The following is a 14,959-nucleotide window of genomic DNA, read 5'->3' on the forward strand; positions in this document are numbered from 1 at the left end:
GCCAAGGGACATTCTACCCTATGGAAAATAGTGGGGTAGCAGAATTGCTGACATCTTAGAATACAGGATTTGAATTAATGATGTATGAGGTCCCTTCCTACGGGGGCAGCTAGGAAGCACAATGGATATAGCGCTGAGTCAGGAGTCAGAAAGATCTGAGTTCAAATCCAGCCCCAAATACTTACTAATTGTGTGACCTTGGACAAATCACTTAACCTTTGTCTGCCTTAGTTTCCTCAATTGTAAAACGGGGATCGTAATATTACTCACCTCCTAGAGTTGTGACAATCAAATGAGATAATATTTGCAAAGCAGTTAGTACAGTGGGTGGCACAGAGTAGGTGTTTAATAAATATTTATTTTATTCCTCTTTTCCCTTCAAATTTTAAATGTGTGACCCTGTGACTCAGAGTAGGAGTTCAAGACTAAAAATCAGACTGTCCTCTGGGTCAAACCACCACAAAGTCACAGGGCAAAGGAAGGAAGGGGGTGGGGTGAGTTTAGAGAACATCACAAAATCCCCTTCTGTTTCCCTCCCTGTTGATCTGAGGTGACCACACTCACTAAATAGAGAATTTATGGTTTGGCTGGGGGGGGCCCTTTTTGGGGGTTTTATGAGGCAAAACAGTTTATAGGAAGAAGTGATTCAGTTCCTTGAGTTAGATTTTAACTCAGGTTCATTTATTCAGCCCTCATACATACACTGAGCATCTCTTATGCTCATGATACTCAGTATGCTTGCTTGGTGTTGTAGAGAGAACTTTCTGTTCCTGCTTTCAAGGAGTTCACAGTTTAGCTAAGGACACAGCACACAGGCCCACACACAGGCCCAATATGTATAACTTTTATTCCAGAGCATGAGCGAGGAAGGACCCGATTATTTTCCAGAGTTTCCTTCCTTCTCCCTTCATGTAATTTCAGCCTCTACCAGGAAACCTGGGAAAATCCGAAGGCCATTTTCCTCTCTGCATTTGTAAGCATTCTGATTAGTTTCCAGAATTTCATTAGGTAACATTATGGAAGGTGGAGAACTAACTCCTCCTGGATCTTTAGTAAAACAACCACCACCACCACCACCACCACCAAATCCTTATCTTCTATCACAAAATTCATACTTATCATAGAAATAATACATGGTAAAGGCTAGGCAATTGGAGTCAAGTGACTTGCCTAGGGCACAGCTAGGAAATGTCTGAGGACCTCCTGTCTCCAGATCTGGCTCTCTATCCACTGAGCCACTTATCCCACTTCCCACTTCCCCCCAAGTTTTAACATAATACTGCCACAGGGTACATGCTGGATAAATGTTTGTAGAGTCACAGAATCACAGAATCTCAGGGTTGGAAGGGTCCTCAAAGGTTATCTAGTCCAAGGAAGAACTCCTGTACAACATAGCCAACATGTGGCCATCCAGAATTTGTCTGAAGACTTTTGGTGAAGGGGATCCAATTGCCTCACAATCCTTAGGAAGTTTTTCCTATATTAAGCCTAAATTTGCCTTTGTACTTTCTAGCTATTTCCCACTTCTGCCTTTTTTGAACCAAATAGAACAATAAATCAATAGATCCATTCACATAGAACAATCAATTTCTAGATCCATCAATCCATAGATGTTTATTAAATCTACTCTGAGTCAGGTTCTGTGGTATGGGGATACAAATTCAGCCCTTTGGATACTCCTGGGTCCTTATACTAAATGCCACTCTCATTTGTAAGTTCAATTTTAAGAGTAAGACTACCGGGGGGAGGGGGGGCAGTTGGGTAGCTCAGTGGATTGAGAACCAGCCCTAGAGACGGGAGGTCCTAGGTTCAAATCTGACCTCAGACACTTCCCAGCTGTGTGACCCTGGGCAAGTCACTTGACCCCCATTGCCTAGCCCTTACCACTCTTCTGCCTTGGAGCCAATACACAGTATTGATTCCAAGACAGAAGGTGAGGGTTTAAAAAAAAATTAAAAAAAAAAGACTACCAGGGTTTTAGGGCTACGACCAAAGGGTTGAGATTCTTTTCTTCAATGAGTTTTTATTGATGCCTTCTGTTTCTTACATCATCATAGCTGTCCCTAGTCTCCCTCTCCTTTCCCCTCCTTGAGAGCCATTCTGTATAATAAGTAGTATTTTTTCTCTAAAATTATTTTTATTTATTATTTTTGAATTAAATTAAAATATTTTATTTATTTTTTAAAGAATTTAATTTTAAAGTAAAAGTAATGTTATGCTTATTCCTTAAAATACTAAATAAAATGAGCATTTTTATATATACAGTAAAATATAATTTTCATGAAACTGAAAATCTATTACAGATAGCTTCCTTTTCCCCTTAAGCACCTTATACATTTAACATAGAACTTTCAAAGCTGTCCTGTTTGTCTGTTATTCCTTCAAGCTTTCCTTTTCTTCTGTACATTTATTTTTTCCTTCAATGTTTCATTTTTTCCCCATTATTTTAAAAAACCCTTACCTTCTGTCTTAGATTCAATATTGATTCTAAGGCAGAAGAGTGGTAAAGGCTAGGCAATGGGGATCAAGTGTCTTGCTCAGGGTCACACAGCTAGGAAGTGTCTGAGGCTAGATTTGAACCCAGGCCCTCCCATCTCTGGGCCTGACTCTCAATCCACTGAGCCATCCAGCTGCCCCAATTTTTGACATTCATTTTTTTTTATCATTCTGAGTCCCAGATTCTTTCCCTGCCTTTCTTTCTCCCTCTGAGATGGTAAGCAATATTGGCTTTGTGTGTGTGTGTGTGTGCATGTGTGTGTGCGTGTATTATCATGCAAAAGATATCTCCATATTTGTCATGTTGTGGAAGAAGACACATATTTGAAAAAGACCATGAAGAGAATAAAGTGAAAAACTGAATACTTCTATCTCTGGAGGTGGATAGCATTTTCCATCATGGGTCCTTTGGGATTACCTTGGATCAACAAATAGTATTTTCTAAAGAGGAAAAAAAAATCGGCACAACTGATTGAAGTATTGAAAATGTTCAAAACTACCTGCAGTGTGTAACACTAGACTTCCCACCTCCATGAGGAGGTGGATGTGGCTTGTCTTCTCTCTCAAATCCCTTCATTTGATACTGCTTGCTCTTTATGACTTTGCAATATTCACTTTTTAGTGTGTAGTTATTATTGTAGTTATTGTGTCTGCTTAATTGGCTCTGCCTACTTTATTCTGAATCATTTCAAGTTTCCATGTTTTTCTGTATTCATCACACGCATCAGTTCTTGGAGCACAGTAAGATTTCATTACATTCATGTTCTACTATTTGTTTAGCCATTTCCCTATTGACAGACACCTATTTTGTTTCCAGTTCTTGCTGTCACAAAAAGAGCTGCCATAAATCTTTTTATGTGTGGGGATTTTCTTCTTCTTGGTGGTTCCCTTGGGGTATAAGCCCAGTAGGATTGAACGGAGTCTCTAGTTGGGACATATTAGATATTTTATTCACACAATTCCAAATTGCTTTCCAAAATGGTTGTGCCATTTAGCGTTCCTATCATTCCCCGACCCTTCCAACATTGACTATTGCCATTTCGGGGATCACGTTGGCCATTTCAGGATATAAGGTGGAATGTTATGGTAGTTTTGACTCGTATTTCTCTTGTTAGGGATTTGGAGCATTCTTTCATGTGATTGCCAATACACTGCAATTCCTCTGAGAACTGTTTGTTCATGTCATTTGCCCAGTTATATATTCGGGAATGTGGTGCAAATATCAACAACATGGAAATAGGTTCTGATCAAGGACACATGTAAAACCCAGTGGAATTGTGTGTCGGCTATGGGAAGGGGTGGGAGGAGGGGAGGGAAAGAACATGATTCTTGTAACCAAGGAGTAATATTTTAAATTGACTAAATAAAATTTTCAAAAAAAAAAAAGATATTAAGGAATGGCATTTACATTCACACCAGCATATATGTATGTAAATTGTTTACCAATCTTGGGCATGAAATCCTTAACAGCGAATGAAATTCTTTTCCAATACTATTAACTCAAGCCCCCATTCTGGTGTGTTCCCCTCCCCTCTCCAGAATGAATTTCCAGTTATAGTTAGTATTTCCCTTATATTATTGATTGCCCTAGTGATCAGCCCCATTACCATTTAGCCAATTGACATTAGTTATCTTTACAAGGGTACATCTACTCAAGGTCCATCAGTTATTTATTGAGATTAAAAGTACACAGATGTTTATTAAATATTGAATTTGGGGGAAGTCCCTCTCCCCAAGCCATGAATATGCTAAATTCTATACAACTTCAGTCCCAGGGGTGGTGAGCCCAAATTGAAAGTGTTTACTATAAAGTGTTTCATCCCAGAAAGGGAACTTCTGAATGCCCCAAAGCCAATGGAAATAGTAATTTCATAAAATGGCATCACAGCTGCCAGTTTAATGTGATTGCTGTTTCTCAAGACCTTTCTGGCATTCCAGGTTCCTCTTCTTGCAACCTTCTGGCATGGACTCTAGTTCCTTGACTCTTGGAGTTCTCCTGACCTTTCAAAAATGCAAGATCACAAAAGAGACTTCTAAAGTCTTCTAGCTATTACATCTGCCTAATAAAAACCAGGCTGAGAGGCTGCCTCCTTTTTTCACAAATTGCATTCAATTCTAGACCTACAGTATCCAAAGCTGGGGGTGTCCAACCAAAAATGGTCCTTACTCTCAAGGATTTTACATTCTATTGGAAGGTTGGGGTTGTTTGACAAATTAAAAAAAAATATTTACCTGGGGGCAGCTAGGTGACTCAGTGGACTGCAAGTGAGACCTAGAGATAGGAGATTCCGGGTTCAAATCTATCCTCAGATATCAAATCTATCCCTAGCTGGATGACCATAGGCAAGATATTTAACTACTATTGCCTAACCCTTACTGCTCTTTTGCCTTGGAAGCAATGTGTAGAATTGATGTTAGGATAGAAGGTAAGGGTTAAAAAAAAAGAATATTATGTATACCTGTGATGAAGTCTTATCTTTAAATTCCTTGTGTCTGGATCTGAATCCTTGGTTCCAAAGATCATAAATTCAAGATTCCTAATAAGCTTGATTTTATAAAAATCCCAGCATTCAAATGAATTTGAACTGGAACAAAAGCTAAAAAAAAAAAAGAGAAATAGAGACAAAGAGACACACAGAGAGTTAAAGGAAGAATACAAGCCATCGGGGACAGGATCAGGTTCATTTCCTACCACCAGAGGACACTGTACCAAGGAAATCAAAACAAGAGCAAAGGCCTGGGAGAAGTCACTGGGAGGTTGTCCTTGACCCAGGGAATTCCCAGGCCAGTGGTGTGATGTGCAAACAGGAAGGAAGTAGTATTCTCATTGTTAGAGTTGTCTGGTAAATATATTGCCTTCCTAAAAAGGATTATTAGTTTGTTGGTAATTTCTGGGAAGGTGAACTTTGTAACAAGGGAATCACTTTAAAAGACTGATATATATTAATTTAAGGTCGCCAAGGAATCAGCTATGTAATTCCTAATTGAAAAACTCAAGTCAGCCGTCAGCCTTTTTTGGAGTTTAATTACAATAGGAGTAAGAAAGGAATTAGAGATAGAGAGAGAGAAAAAGGGAGAGAAGGGAATAGGGCTTAAATACCCCTTCTGTTTAGGCTGGGCCAAAAGGCCCAAGCCCGTAGATAGCTGGGGCAAAGAAAAGAGATCAGTCCCTATCACTCACGTGACCAAAATGGAGAAACAGTCTCAGAGGCCCTCACCTTCAGCTTCCTTCAGAGCAAGCCTTCTCAGAGCCACCAGGAACCACACCGACCAAGACTCCTCCTTCTCCCTTTGGAGTCTTTAGACCCCCTATCTTTAAGGAAACCATCCAAGTTCCTCCCCTCCGTTCTCCCATCTACCAATCACTGTTCATCAATTTCCCTGTGCCAATGGAGGCTCTAGCTTAACCCAGGACCGCCCAGAGGTTTCTGGCTTTTGCACATGTCTGTTGAAGGTCATATTTTCAAATGATTAAATCTTTACTCCTTTGCTACAGCCCTTTCTAAATCCTGTTAACCTGAGTAGGGTAGAGATTGGAATAATTAAATTTTGATCTAGGCTGCAGCCCTTACTCAATCCTATTAGGACTGAATAGGGTGGAGATTTATTCCAAGTATCTCCATTGTATCAATTCTAAAATCAATCAAGACTCAAAGAAATTCCTGTTCTATGCTTAAGCATAGGTCAAAGTCCTTTCCATTGTTCAGCAAAGGGTTTCTGTCCTAAAGTAATCTTAAGAAGGGAAGAGGAGGAACCTCCCATGCCAATGGGGTTCCCATTCCAATAGACTATCAGTAAGAAATTTTCCAAGTATGAAATATCCCAATGGTGAAATTTCCAACATTTATAAGTCTAAGGAATTTTGAGGTTTACAACTTAACTAAAATATCTCCAAAGTACCCAAGAAATTAACACAGATAAATTCTAGGTATTGTCTGAATTTATGTGCCTGTGGATGGTACAACTAAAGTCATCAAACATTTAGAGACCCTCCACATTCACTGGGTAAAGTTCCCATTTTGACAAGAAAATCTGAATACCATACTCCTTTTTGGAGTGATTGCCAAGGCATAAGTTGTAGATGAAACCAAAAGAGGGAATTTCCTGTTCCACTGATACTTATATAACAGAGTTTTGTGTCTCTGTGGCCTGGGTGAGAGGAAGGACATGATGCTGTAGTTTTTCATTAACAAAAATATAGAAATCCAGAGAGAGGAAGAAAAAGGGGTTAACACAAAACCCTCAAGCAGTGGCAATGAAGGCTTCATGAATATTACTTCTTATAAATGGAGGGAATCAACCAGGTTTTTCACTGCCCAAATAAACATAAAACTAGGGGAATCTCCTTAATTGTAGTGCTTTCACTTAGCAGGTTATTTCCTATTTATCTTGTATGCAGCTTTCTTTATATCTTTTTGTTTGCATGAGCTCTCCTCCAAGAGACCATAAGCTCCTTGAGGGCAGGGACTGTGTCCTGTTTTTTCTTTGTCCCCAGTGTTTGGCATTTAGTCGGTGATTAATAAATCTTGGTTGATTGATGTTGTTTCCTTGCCCCAGCAGCAGACATATAAATTCATAAAAAAAAAAAAAAAACAAACTAACCAACCCCAGAAGGAAACTAATCTACATGCTCAACATAATACAATGGAAAGAGTCCTGACTTAGGGGTTGGAAATCTTACTTCTGACATGTATTACCTCTTTGACTTTAGCAAATCACGAAACCTTAGTTTTCTCATCTGTAAAATGTGAGTCATTTAATTACATGGCCTCTGAGGACCCTTTCATCATTCAAATGAAATTGCTTTCCAAAGTTACCAATGATTTCTTAATAGTTATTTCTATTGATCTTTTCTCAGTCTTCATACTTCTTGATCCCCCCTGTAGCATTTTATGCTGCTCAGCAACCTTTTCTACTGAATACGCTCTTCAGTACTGGTTATCATACCAGTACTTCCTATTGCTACCTCTCCCACCTGCCTTCTTACTCTCCTTTGTTGGCTTTTCATCCAAGGCATGCTGCTAATTGTAGATGTACTCTCAAGCTTTATCTTGGGCCCTCTTCTTTCCTCTCTATTTTATCTCATTTGCTGATTTCATCAGCTCCCATGGGTTCAATGATCATTTATTTGTAGCAGACTCACAGATCTATTATTCTAGTTTCTCTCCGGAGCTCCAATATTGGAACGTAATTCTATTACATCCATATTCCACAATTTGTTTAACTATTCTGCAATAGGAGGACTCCCTTGAGTTTTTGACTGTCACGAAAAGAGCTGCTATAAATATTTTGTACACTTAGATCCTTTTCCTCTTTCTTCAGAGGGAGGGATGGTATTGGCTTAGTAGTGTTCAAAAGCTTCCTAATCAGTTTCCTTATATCAAAGTATTTCTCATACTCTGATTCATTCCTCCCAATTTGCCAAAGTGAGATTTCTAAAGTACAGGTTTCATTATGTCACTCCCTGCTTAACAAATCCCAGCGATTCCCTATTTTTTATTATCCCTTCTGATCAAATGTAAATTCCATTGTTAGGCATGCAAAGTTCTTCATAACTTAATTTCTTTCTACCTTTCCAGTATTTTTATACTTTATTCCCTTCCATGCATTGTTGTTCCTTCTGCACAAAGTATGGTTCATCTCCAATCTCTGTACCTTTGAGTATTGCTGTGCAACCATGCCTAAAATACTCTCCTTGGTCCCCTCTGCCTCTTAGCATCCCTGGCTTCTTTCAGGACTCAGATCAAATGCACCTTCCACAGAAGGCTTTCCCCAACTCTCCCCATCTCCTGGCAGCTACCCCCTACCACAACGTTATCTTGTATATATGTAGTCTGTATGTACATATTTATGTGCATGTTGTTTTCCCTATTAGAATGCAAGCTCCTTGAGTGCAGGGACTTTTTTTTTTAGCATTTTAACTTGTTCTTTAGCACTTGGCATAGTGCCCAATTATACTGAATGTTTATTGTTCAACTTTGGGCAACCATTCTAGGAACTATGGCTCTCATATAAAGAATCTTTCTCATCAGGAGAAACTATACAGAAGTCCATTTTTATGAGTTTATGAAGCAGAGGACTAATGAAGGACGGGAAGAACAATAGAAAATCTTATAAAATCTAAAGTAAACACTTTCCAACCCTAAGTTAAGGCACTAATTTTCTCCAGAAGGTTCCTGTCAAAATGCACATTGAATTTAACAAAAAATTATTGAGGACCTACTCTGAGGAAGGCATCTGTTAGATGGGGGGGGAGGGGGAATAAGATTATCATTAGCAATTAATAGGTAAAGTTTGGTATATGCCTAGGAACAAGGAAAACCCCATCTCTCCCTTCTGCCTCCTAGCAAGGTGTGAATCTTCTAGTGTAAATTCTCTTTGGAGTTCTCCTCATCCTTAGTTTTGATACTAATTAGGAATAAGTGAAGATGAGATGGCATCTCAGGGATGAGAATTCATATACTGGAGCTGTTTGGGACAAGTCCAGAGACCATGACACCAAGGAGACTGCTCCAAAAGGGAAGCAGAATCATTTCAGCAGGGACCCAGTTGCTCACCAAAGGAATCCACACTAATTTCTTCTCTGGCATTGAATCACTTGGACTGGTACAAAGGAAGGCGGAACCCAAAGGAAATTGTTTGCTTGATGTACTCTGGAAAGGGGGGTTGGGAATGATGAGGTGTTGAAGGGGACAGAGAATGTAAATAAGGGCAGAAGAGAAAACTCCCCAGATTTCAAGGAGGTAGCAGAAGTTTAGGGAAGAATAAAAGGAGGGGAATTCCCTTGGACAACAGGTAAAGGAAGTGAATTTCAGGGAGTAGAAAGAAGGGGATTAAATAAAGGATATCATGGTACTGTGAGTCATCGTCTTGGCATTCAGGACCTAGGTTCAAAGCCCAACATTGCAATTCCCCAACCCTGCGATTCTCATTGTCCCTTCATTTATTTGGGTTTTGTTTCCCTCTCTGTAGATTTAGTGGGTTTCTTTCTAGGATATAATCTCTGAATACAGGGTACAGGGACTGTTTTATTTCATTTTTGGAGCTACAGCACACCGAAGGTACTTCATGGTTGGTTGCTTATTGATCTTCAGACTTGAAGAGGACCAAAGTAACAGCAGGTGATGTCTTCTCTGGACTCTGGAATAAACTGGGTTTAAGTGAGGCAACGTTTCATAGTGTCAGCTTCATCCCCTCTTCCAGACTCATCGAAGCTGAGCTACTGTAAAGGAATATGACTGCCTGATCATGCGCCAGCTCCTTGAAGCCACAGGTGAGAGCTGGGGGGCATCAAAGGAGAAAAGCAGTCCAGAAAAGGGCTGGGCTAGTCCTCACACCAGAGGTACTAGGCTTTCCCCCAACACTCCAGTGTGGGCGAGATTAGCTAGGGTCACAAAGGCCCGAGTTCAAATCCAGACTCAGAAGTTTTATTAGCTATGTGAACCTGAAAAGGCCCGCCTGCCTCCATTTCCTCATCTTTAAATGGGCTAATCTTAGCACTTCTCTGGTTTGCAGTGCAGGTAAAATGAAATCATGTGTGAAGTACTTTTGCAAGCTTTAAAGTGCTATTTAAATGCAGACTATTTTTGAGGTACTTCAAGGAATCCTTTCCAGGGGGTGGGTTGGGGTGGGGGTGTGGTTAAGCTCAGATCCTAGAACAGAGCAGAGCCCAGCAGCCCAGAAGCGGGGCCCTGTGCCTTCCCAGCAGAAAGCAGAGCGGGATGGGGGCGGGGTGGAGGGCAGAAGATGCTGCAGTGGGGCGTGGGGAAGGAGGCAGGGCTGGCAGCAGGCTCCACCGCTCTAGCCCCACTTCCCGTGGTGCAGGAATGCCCTGGACAGCTCCTTCGACCTCTGGGCTCCTCCAGCGGCTCCCCTCCGGCTGCCTCCCCCAGGCCCTCGCCTTCCCCGCCTCGCCCCCGGACGTCCAATCATAGGGTAAGCCTCCCTGGGATCCTCGTGGGTCCCGCCCCTCTGCGCTGAATCCCGGGCCTGAGGCCTGAGGGCCGGACTAGGGTGATTCCGGGGCTGCTGCCGCCCAGCCCGTGAGAGCCGGGGAAGGCGGGCATGGGAGGGGACCAGGGGGAAGCGGGGTCGAGGGAGAAGCGGGGACGAGGGGGAAATGGGGACGAGGGGGAAGGCACAAAGCGGGAGGAGGAGGAAAGGAGAGGGAGGCGGAAGGGAGGAGAGAACATGAAGAAGGAGGACGGAGAGGCAGGAACGCCGGAGTCTGGGGAAAGCCGGGCTGCTCTCTTGTGAGCGCCTGGCCTAGGGGCAGAGGATGGGGAGGTGGGGACGGGGGTGGGGGGTGGGAGGCGTGGAAGCAGAGCCTCGACTTGGCCATGCGCGGCCCGGCCACGAGGGGCGGCGAGGGACGCGCGGGCTCCGGCGCGCAGGGCCTTGACGGGAGCGTGGGAGGCCGGAGGCCGGGCTGAGGGAGGCGGCTCCCTCCCACCCTCCCCGAGGCTGTTCTGCAGGCTCCCGGGGCCGGGCCCATGCCACCCTCTAACCATCGCTCGGGGTAGTCTTCCGGCCCGCCCGTCCCTCTCCGTCCCGTGGCGGCGGCGGCGGCGGCGGCGGAGGCGGCGGCTTGCGGCTGCTGAGTCAGGCTCGACGTCGCTCCCAGCTGGCTCGCGCAGCCCGGGCCCGATCCTCCCTCCGGCCGCGGGGCAGGGGTCACGCCTGCGCGGGTTCCTGGCGCCTGGGCCAGGGGGTAACCTGTTGGTCCCGCGTTAAACTTGCAGGTACCCATGGCGTCCGACCAACTGCGCAAGGTCAAGTACCAATGGGGCAGCGGCTCTGACGGCTACCCCAACAAGCGCAGCTGCAGGGAGCCCGAGGCTGTGGCCGCCGCTGCCGCCTCCTCCTCCGGGGCTCCCCCAGCCTCTCCGAATGCTAAACCTCCCCCACCTCCCGGCTCCAGCCGGCCGGGCAAGGGCAACCCTGCCCATGGGAGAGGGCCCCGCAGGCCCCCGGACCTGGAGGCCCAAGGCAAGGAAGAGGTGACCCCCAAATCCTCACCTGGCCGGAAGTGCCCCGGCCCTACTCGCCAACCCAGGTGTTCTGATTCCTCAGGTGCGGGTAGGGCTAGCAGCCGCACCCTGCTCATCCAGAGGACGGAAGGCCTTAACTCTTCCCTAGAAAGCCCCCCCCTCCCTGGCAGCCCCTCGGCCAGAGAAATGTGGACCTTCCAGGATGAAGCCTCCCACCGGAAGGTGAGTGACCGCCTTTCGGGGCTGGCTTCTAACTGCCGGAGGGTGGGTGGGTGGAGTGCTATTAACCCAGCCTTTTACAGATTCCTTCTCCCTCTCACCGTCCTGGGGGTAGGGTAGGGAGGAGGAACGTGACTGGCCCAGGGTCACACACACTTGGGAATGTAGGAGGCTGGAGCTGCACCGTGCATGTTAGATTCTGAAGCATTGTAACTGCAAATATTCAGGATAAGAACTGAGGCAACTTTCTTTTAGGGAAGTTTGTGTATTACTGCAAGCTGGGCTTTTCGTTGAGAAAGGAGGTGGTTCAGTCTGGATACACAGTTTGGGTTGGGGTGAAGCAAGACAGGAGGGGAGGGAGAGTGCCAATTGTTTATTTGTAGGGCGTTAAAAAACAACTTTGCCTTCTTGGGGTTAAGTGACTTGCTTAGAGTCACACAGCTAGGAAGTGTCTGAGGACAGACTTGAACCCAGGACCTCCTATTGTTTATTCACATTTGGTTCTCTTTCCTTTTTTTCTCTTGTGAGGTAGGCAGTAGATGGAGTGTTGGGCCAGAATCAAGAAAATGAATTCAAATTTGATCTCCCATCATAGATGTGACCCATGGCGAGTCTGTCAAATAGGAATAATAGTAACACCTCTCTCCCAGGGTGGTTGTTGGGCGAAAATGAGGTCATAGTTATAAAGTGCTTTGCAATTCTTAAAATTATATATATATATATGTATATATATATATGCTAGCTATTATTATATAAAGGCCCTACTGAACTGCTTACTTTGGGACCTGACTGCTTACTTTAGAAGTGCAAGTTGATCTGGATGGGATTGAGCACCATCACCTTGATTTTACAATCTTAAATTGGCTCTGAGTCCCTGCATGCCCACATTTAGGTCATCAAAATAATGCATAGAAAGTGATTTCCTGCAATCTCAGGTACCAGGAAGGTGGACCTTTTGTGCCATCATGAATCCTTGAGAGCCTCTTCTTGTCAAGTCTCCTGGATCCTCTGCTCAGATCTTTCATTTAAGGAGGGAACCTAAGGAAAGCCACCCCATCCTTTCCTACTGAGCTGTTCTATACATCATCATCTCTAGTAAAACATCTTCCTGCCAGGTGGAATCAGTTTGAAATTCATACTTTTCTTAGTAACCCCTGCCCTTGGCTCAACCCTTCCCCATTCCTTGTAAGGAGGGGACCCAGGGCATCACCTGGCTGCAGGACTTAAAACATGTCCCACACCAGACACCCTCTTCTTCCTCTGCCCCCTTAAGCCGCTTTATTGTTTTTTGTCTTGCCCCTTTAGATTAGGCCTTGAGGTCAGGAACTGTCTTTTCCTTTTTTCTTTGTATCCTCAGCGCTTAGCATATATATAATATGTGCTTAATGAGTGTTTATTGACTGACTGATGACCATCTGCTTTGATATATAGAATTAAATCTCATTTGTTTAGATTAGGTCATGATCCTCATTCTCAGTTTCATGACATCAGATGCTCCTTTGTAAGGGAAGCATTTTATAAGTATTTTAAAAAAAGTTTTTATTGATGTCTTTTTAAAAAATATCATCATAATTTCCTCCAGTATCTGTTGCCCTCTCTGAGAGTCATCTCATACAAGTAATATTTTTTAAAGACAAAAAAGGAAAAGAAGAGGGGAAGAAATCAACACAACTGATAATAGCGTAACTCAGATAATATGTACAATTTCTACATTTGTAGTTTTTTTTACCTTTGCAGAGAGATAGTTATGGGTGTTTTCTATTGTCTCTTCTGTGAAGCTATATTTATTCTGTGAATTTTATAGCATTTAATTGTTTTGCGTTTGTTCCTTCCATTGACAATGTTGTGGTTATTGTGTCTATTGTTTTCTTGACTCTGCTTCACACTGTATCAGTTCATGTAAGTCTTCTCATGCTTCTCTGATTCATCATATTTATCATTTCTTACAGTACAATAACATTCCATTATATTTGTGTACAATAGTTTGTTTAACCGTTTCCTCAATTAATGTTGTGGCTACTTACTTTATACTATTATTTACTATCCCCAAAAGTGGGATATACCCCCCCCCCAAATATTTGGTGTATGAAGGGACTTTCTTCTCATTAATAGCCTCCTTGGGATTCTCTGGGTCAAAGTGTATGGATATTTTAGTCATTTAATGACATAATTCCAAATTTCTTTCTAAGCTTTTTATGAATTTTAACCTACCAAGGTAGATAAAGTATTATTATTTCCATTTTACAAAGGAGAAACTGAAATACAGAGCAGTAAAGTAACTTGCTGAGAGTCACACAGCTATCCAAAGAGCCATCAGAGTTGGATTTTACATCTCCATGTGGATGACATTTTATGTCTTCCAAAAAGCTACTTCCTCTCCTAAATTTCTCCATGCTTATTAATGGCATCACCATTCTCTTATTTCTAGGCTTTCAACTTTGAGATCTTGTATGGCTTTGTCTTCTCCTTTCCCCCAATGCCGTTAAAACTTATGGTGGCTTCCCAGGAGGTACTTATACTTTAAGATAAATTTTTGTAATCAAATGATTTAACTGGTGCAACTGTGTAATGTGTGGAGCAGAGAAGATTTCAAATTGCCTGGAGGTGGTGGGAATAGGGACAGGAGGATGGATTTGAGATAACTCAGGAGGCTCATCCTCTGTCCACTATCCCACTATGTGCCTCTTAAATAAGCAGATTGCTTAAATTTTTTACACTTTAGTTTACCTACCTGTAAAATGGGGGCAGTAATAATAACTACCAACCCCTGTCCCTTCTCTTCACTCACTCTTCTTTTGCTTTCTTTGTATTCCATTTCAGTGTGGGGTATCTCCTAGAGAAGAAAAAAAATTTTAAATGATGAACTTAAAGTCAGCTCTAATAACATTTGACCTTGTACACTAGTGTCAAACTCAAGGAGAAATGGATCCCTGTGGGCCACATATTGACTTAAAAAAAAAAAAGACAGAGTAGGGAGGGCCTCGCTTCAAATTGATCTCAGACGTTTCCTAGTTGTGTGATCCTGGGCAAGTCATTTAACTTGTATTGCTTAACCCATGTCACTTTTCTGTCTTAGAATTGATACTAAGAGAGAAAGAAGGTAAGGATTTATAAAAACAACCACAAAATAAACCACAAATTGCCATTATTTTGTTGTACTGTATTTTAATTTATTTATGTTAAACATTTCCCAACTGCATTTTAACCTGATTCTGCTACTCAGGAGCTTTGGGGACTGCCATTTTGACACCTCG

General features: G+C 42.8%; 1 protein-coding gene across 2 annotated transcripts in view; it reads left to right on the forward strand.

Moving 5' to 3' along the window:
* The first annotated feature begins 10,165 nt into the window (after positions 1-10,165).
* Positions 10,166-14,959, forward strand: part of TATDN2 (TatD DNase domain containing 2) — a 29,840-nt gene continuing 25,046 nt past the window's right edge. Inside the window, exons 1-2 of one of the 2 annotated variants that reach the window (XM_007500218.3) lie at positions 10,166-10,431; positions 11,238-11,708. In XM_007500218.3, the coding sequence (XP_007500280.1) occupies positions 10,243-10,431; positions 11,238-11,708 (660 nt within the window). In that variant the 5' untranslated portion in view covers positions 10,166-10,242. The other variant, XM_007500221.3, reaches the window with a different exon arrangement.

Source organism: Monodelphis domestica, chromosome 7 (genome assembly GCF_027887165.1).
Source record: "Monodelphis domestica isolate mMonDom1 chromosome 7, mMonDom1.pri, whole genome shotgun sequence".
In the NCBI taxonomy this organism is placed as follows: Eukaryota; Metazoa; Chordata; class Mammalia; order Didelphimorphia; family Didelphidae; genus Monodelphis; species Monodelphis domestica.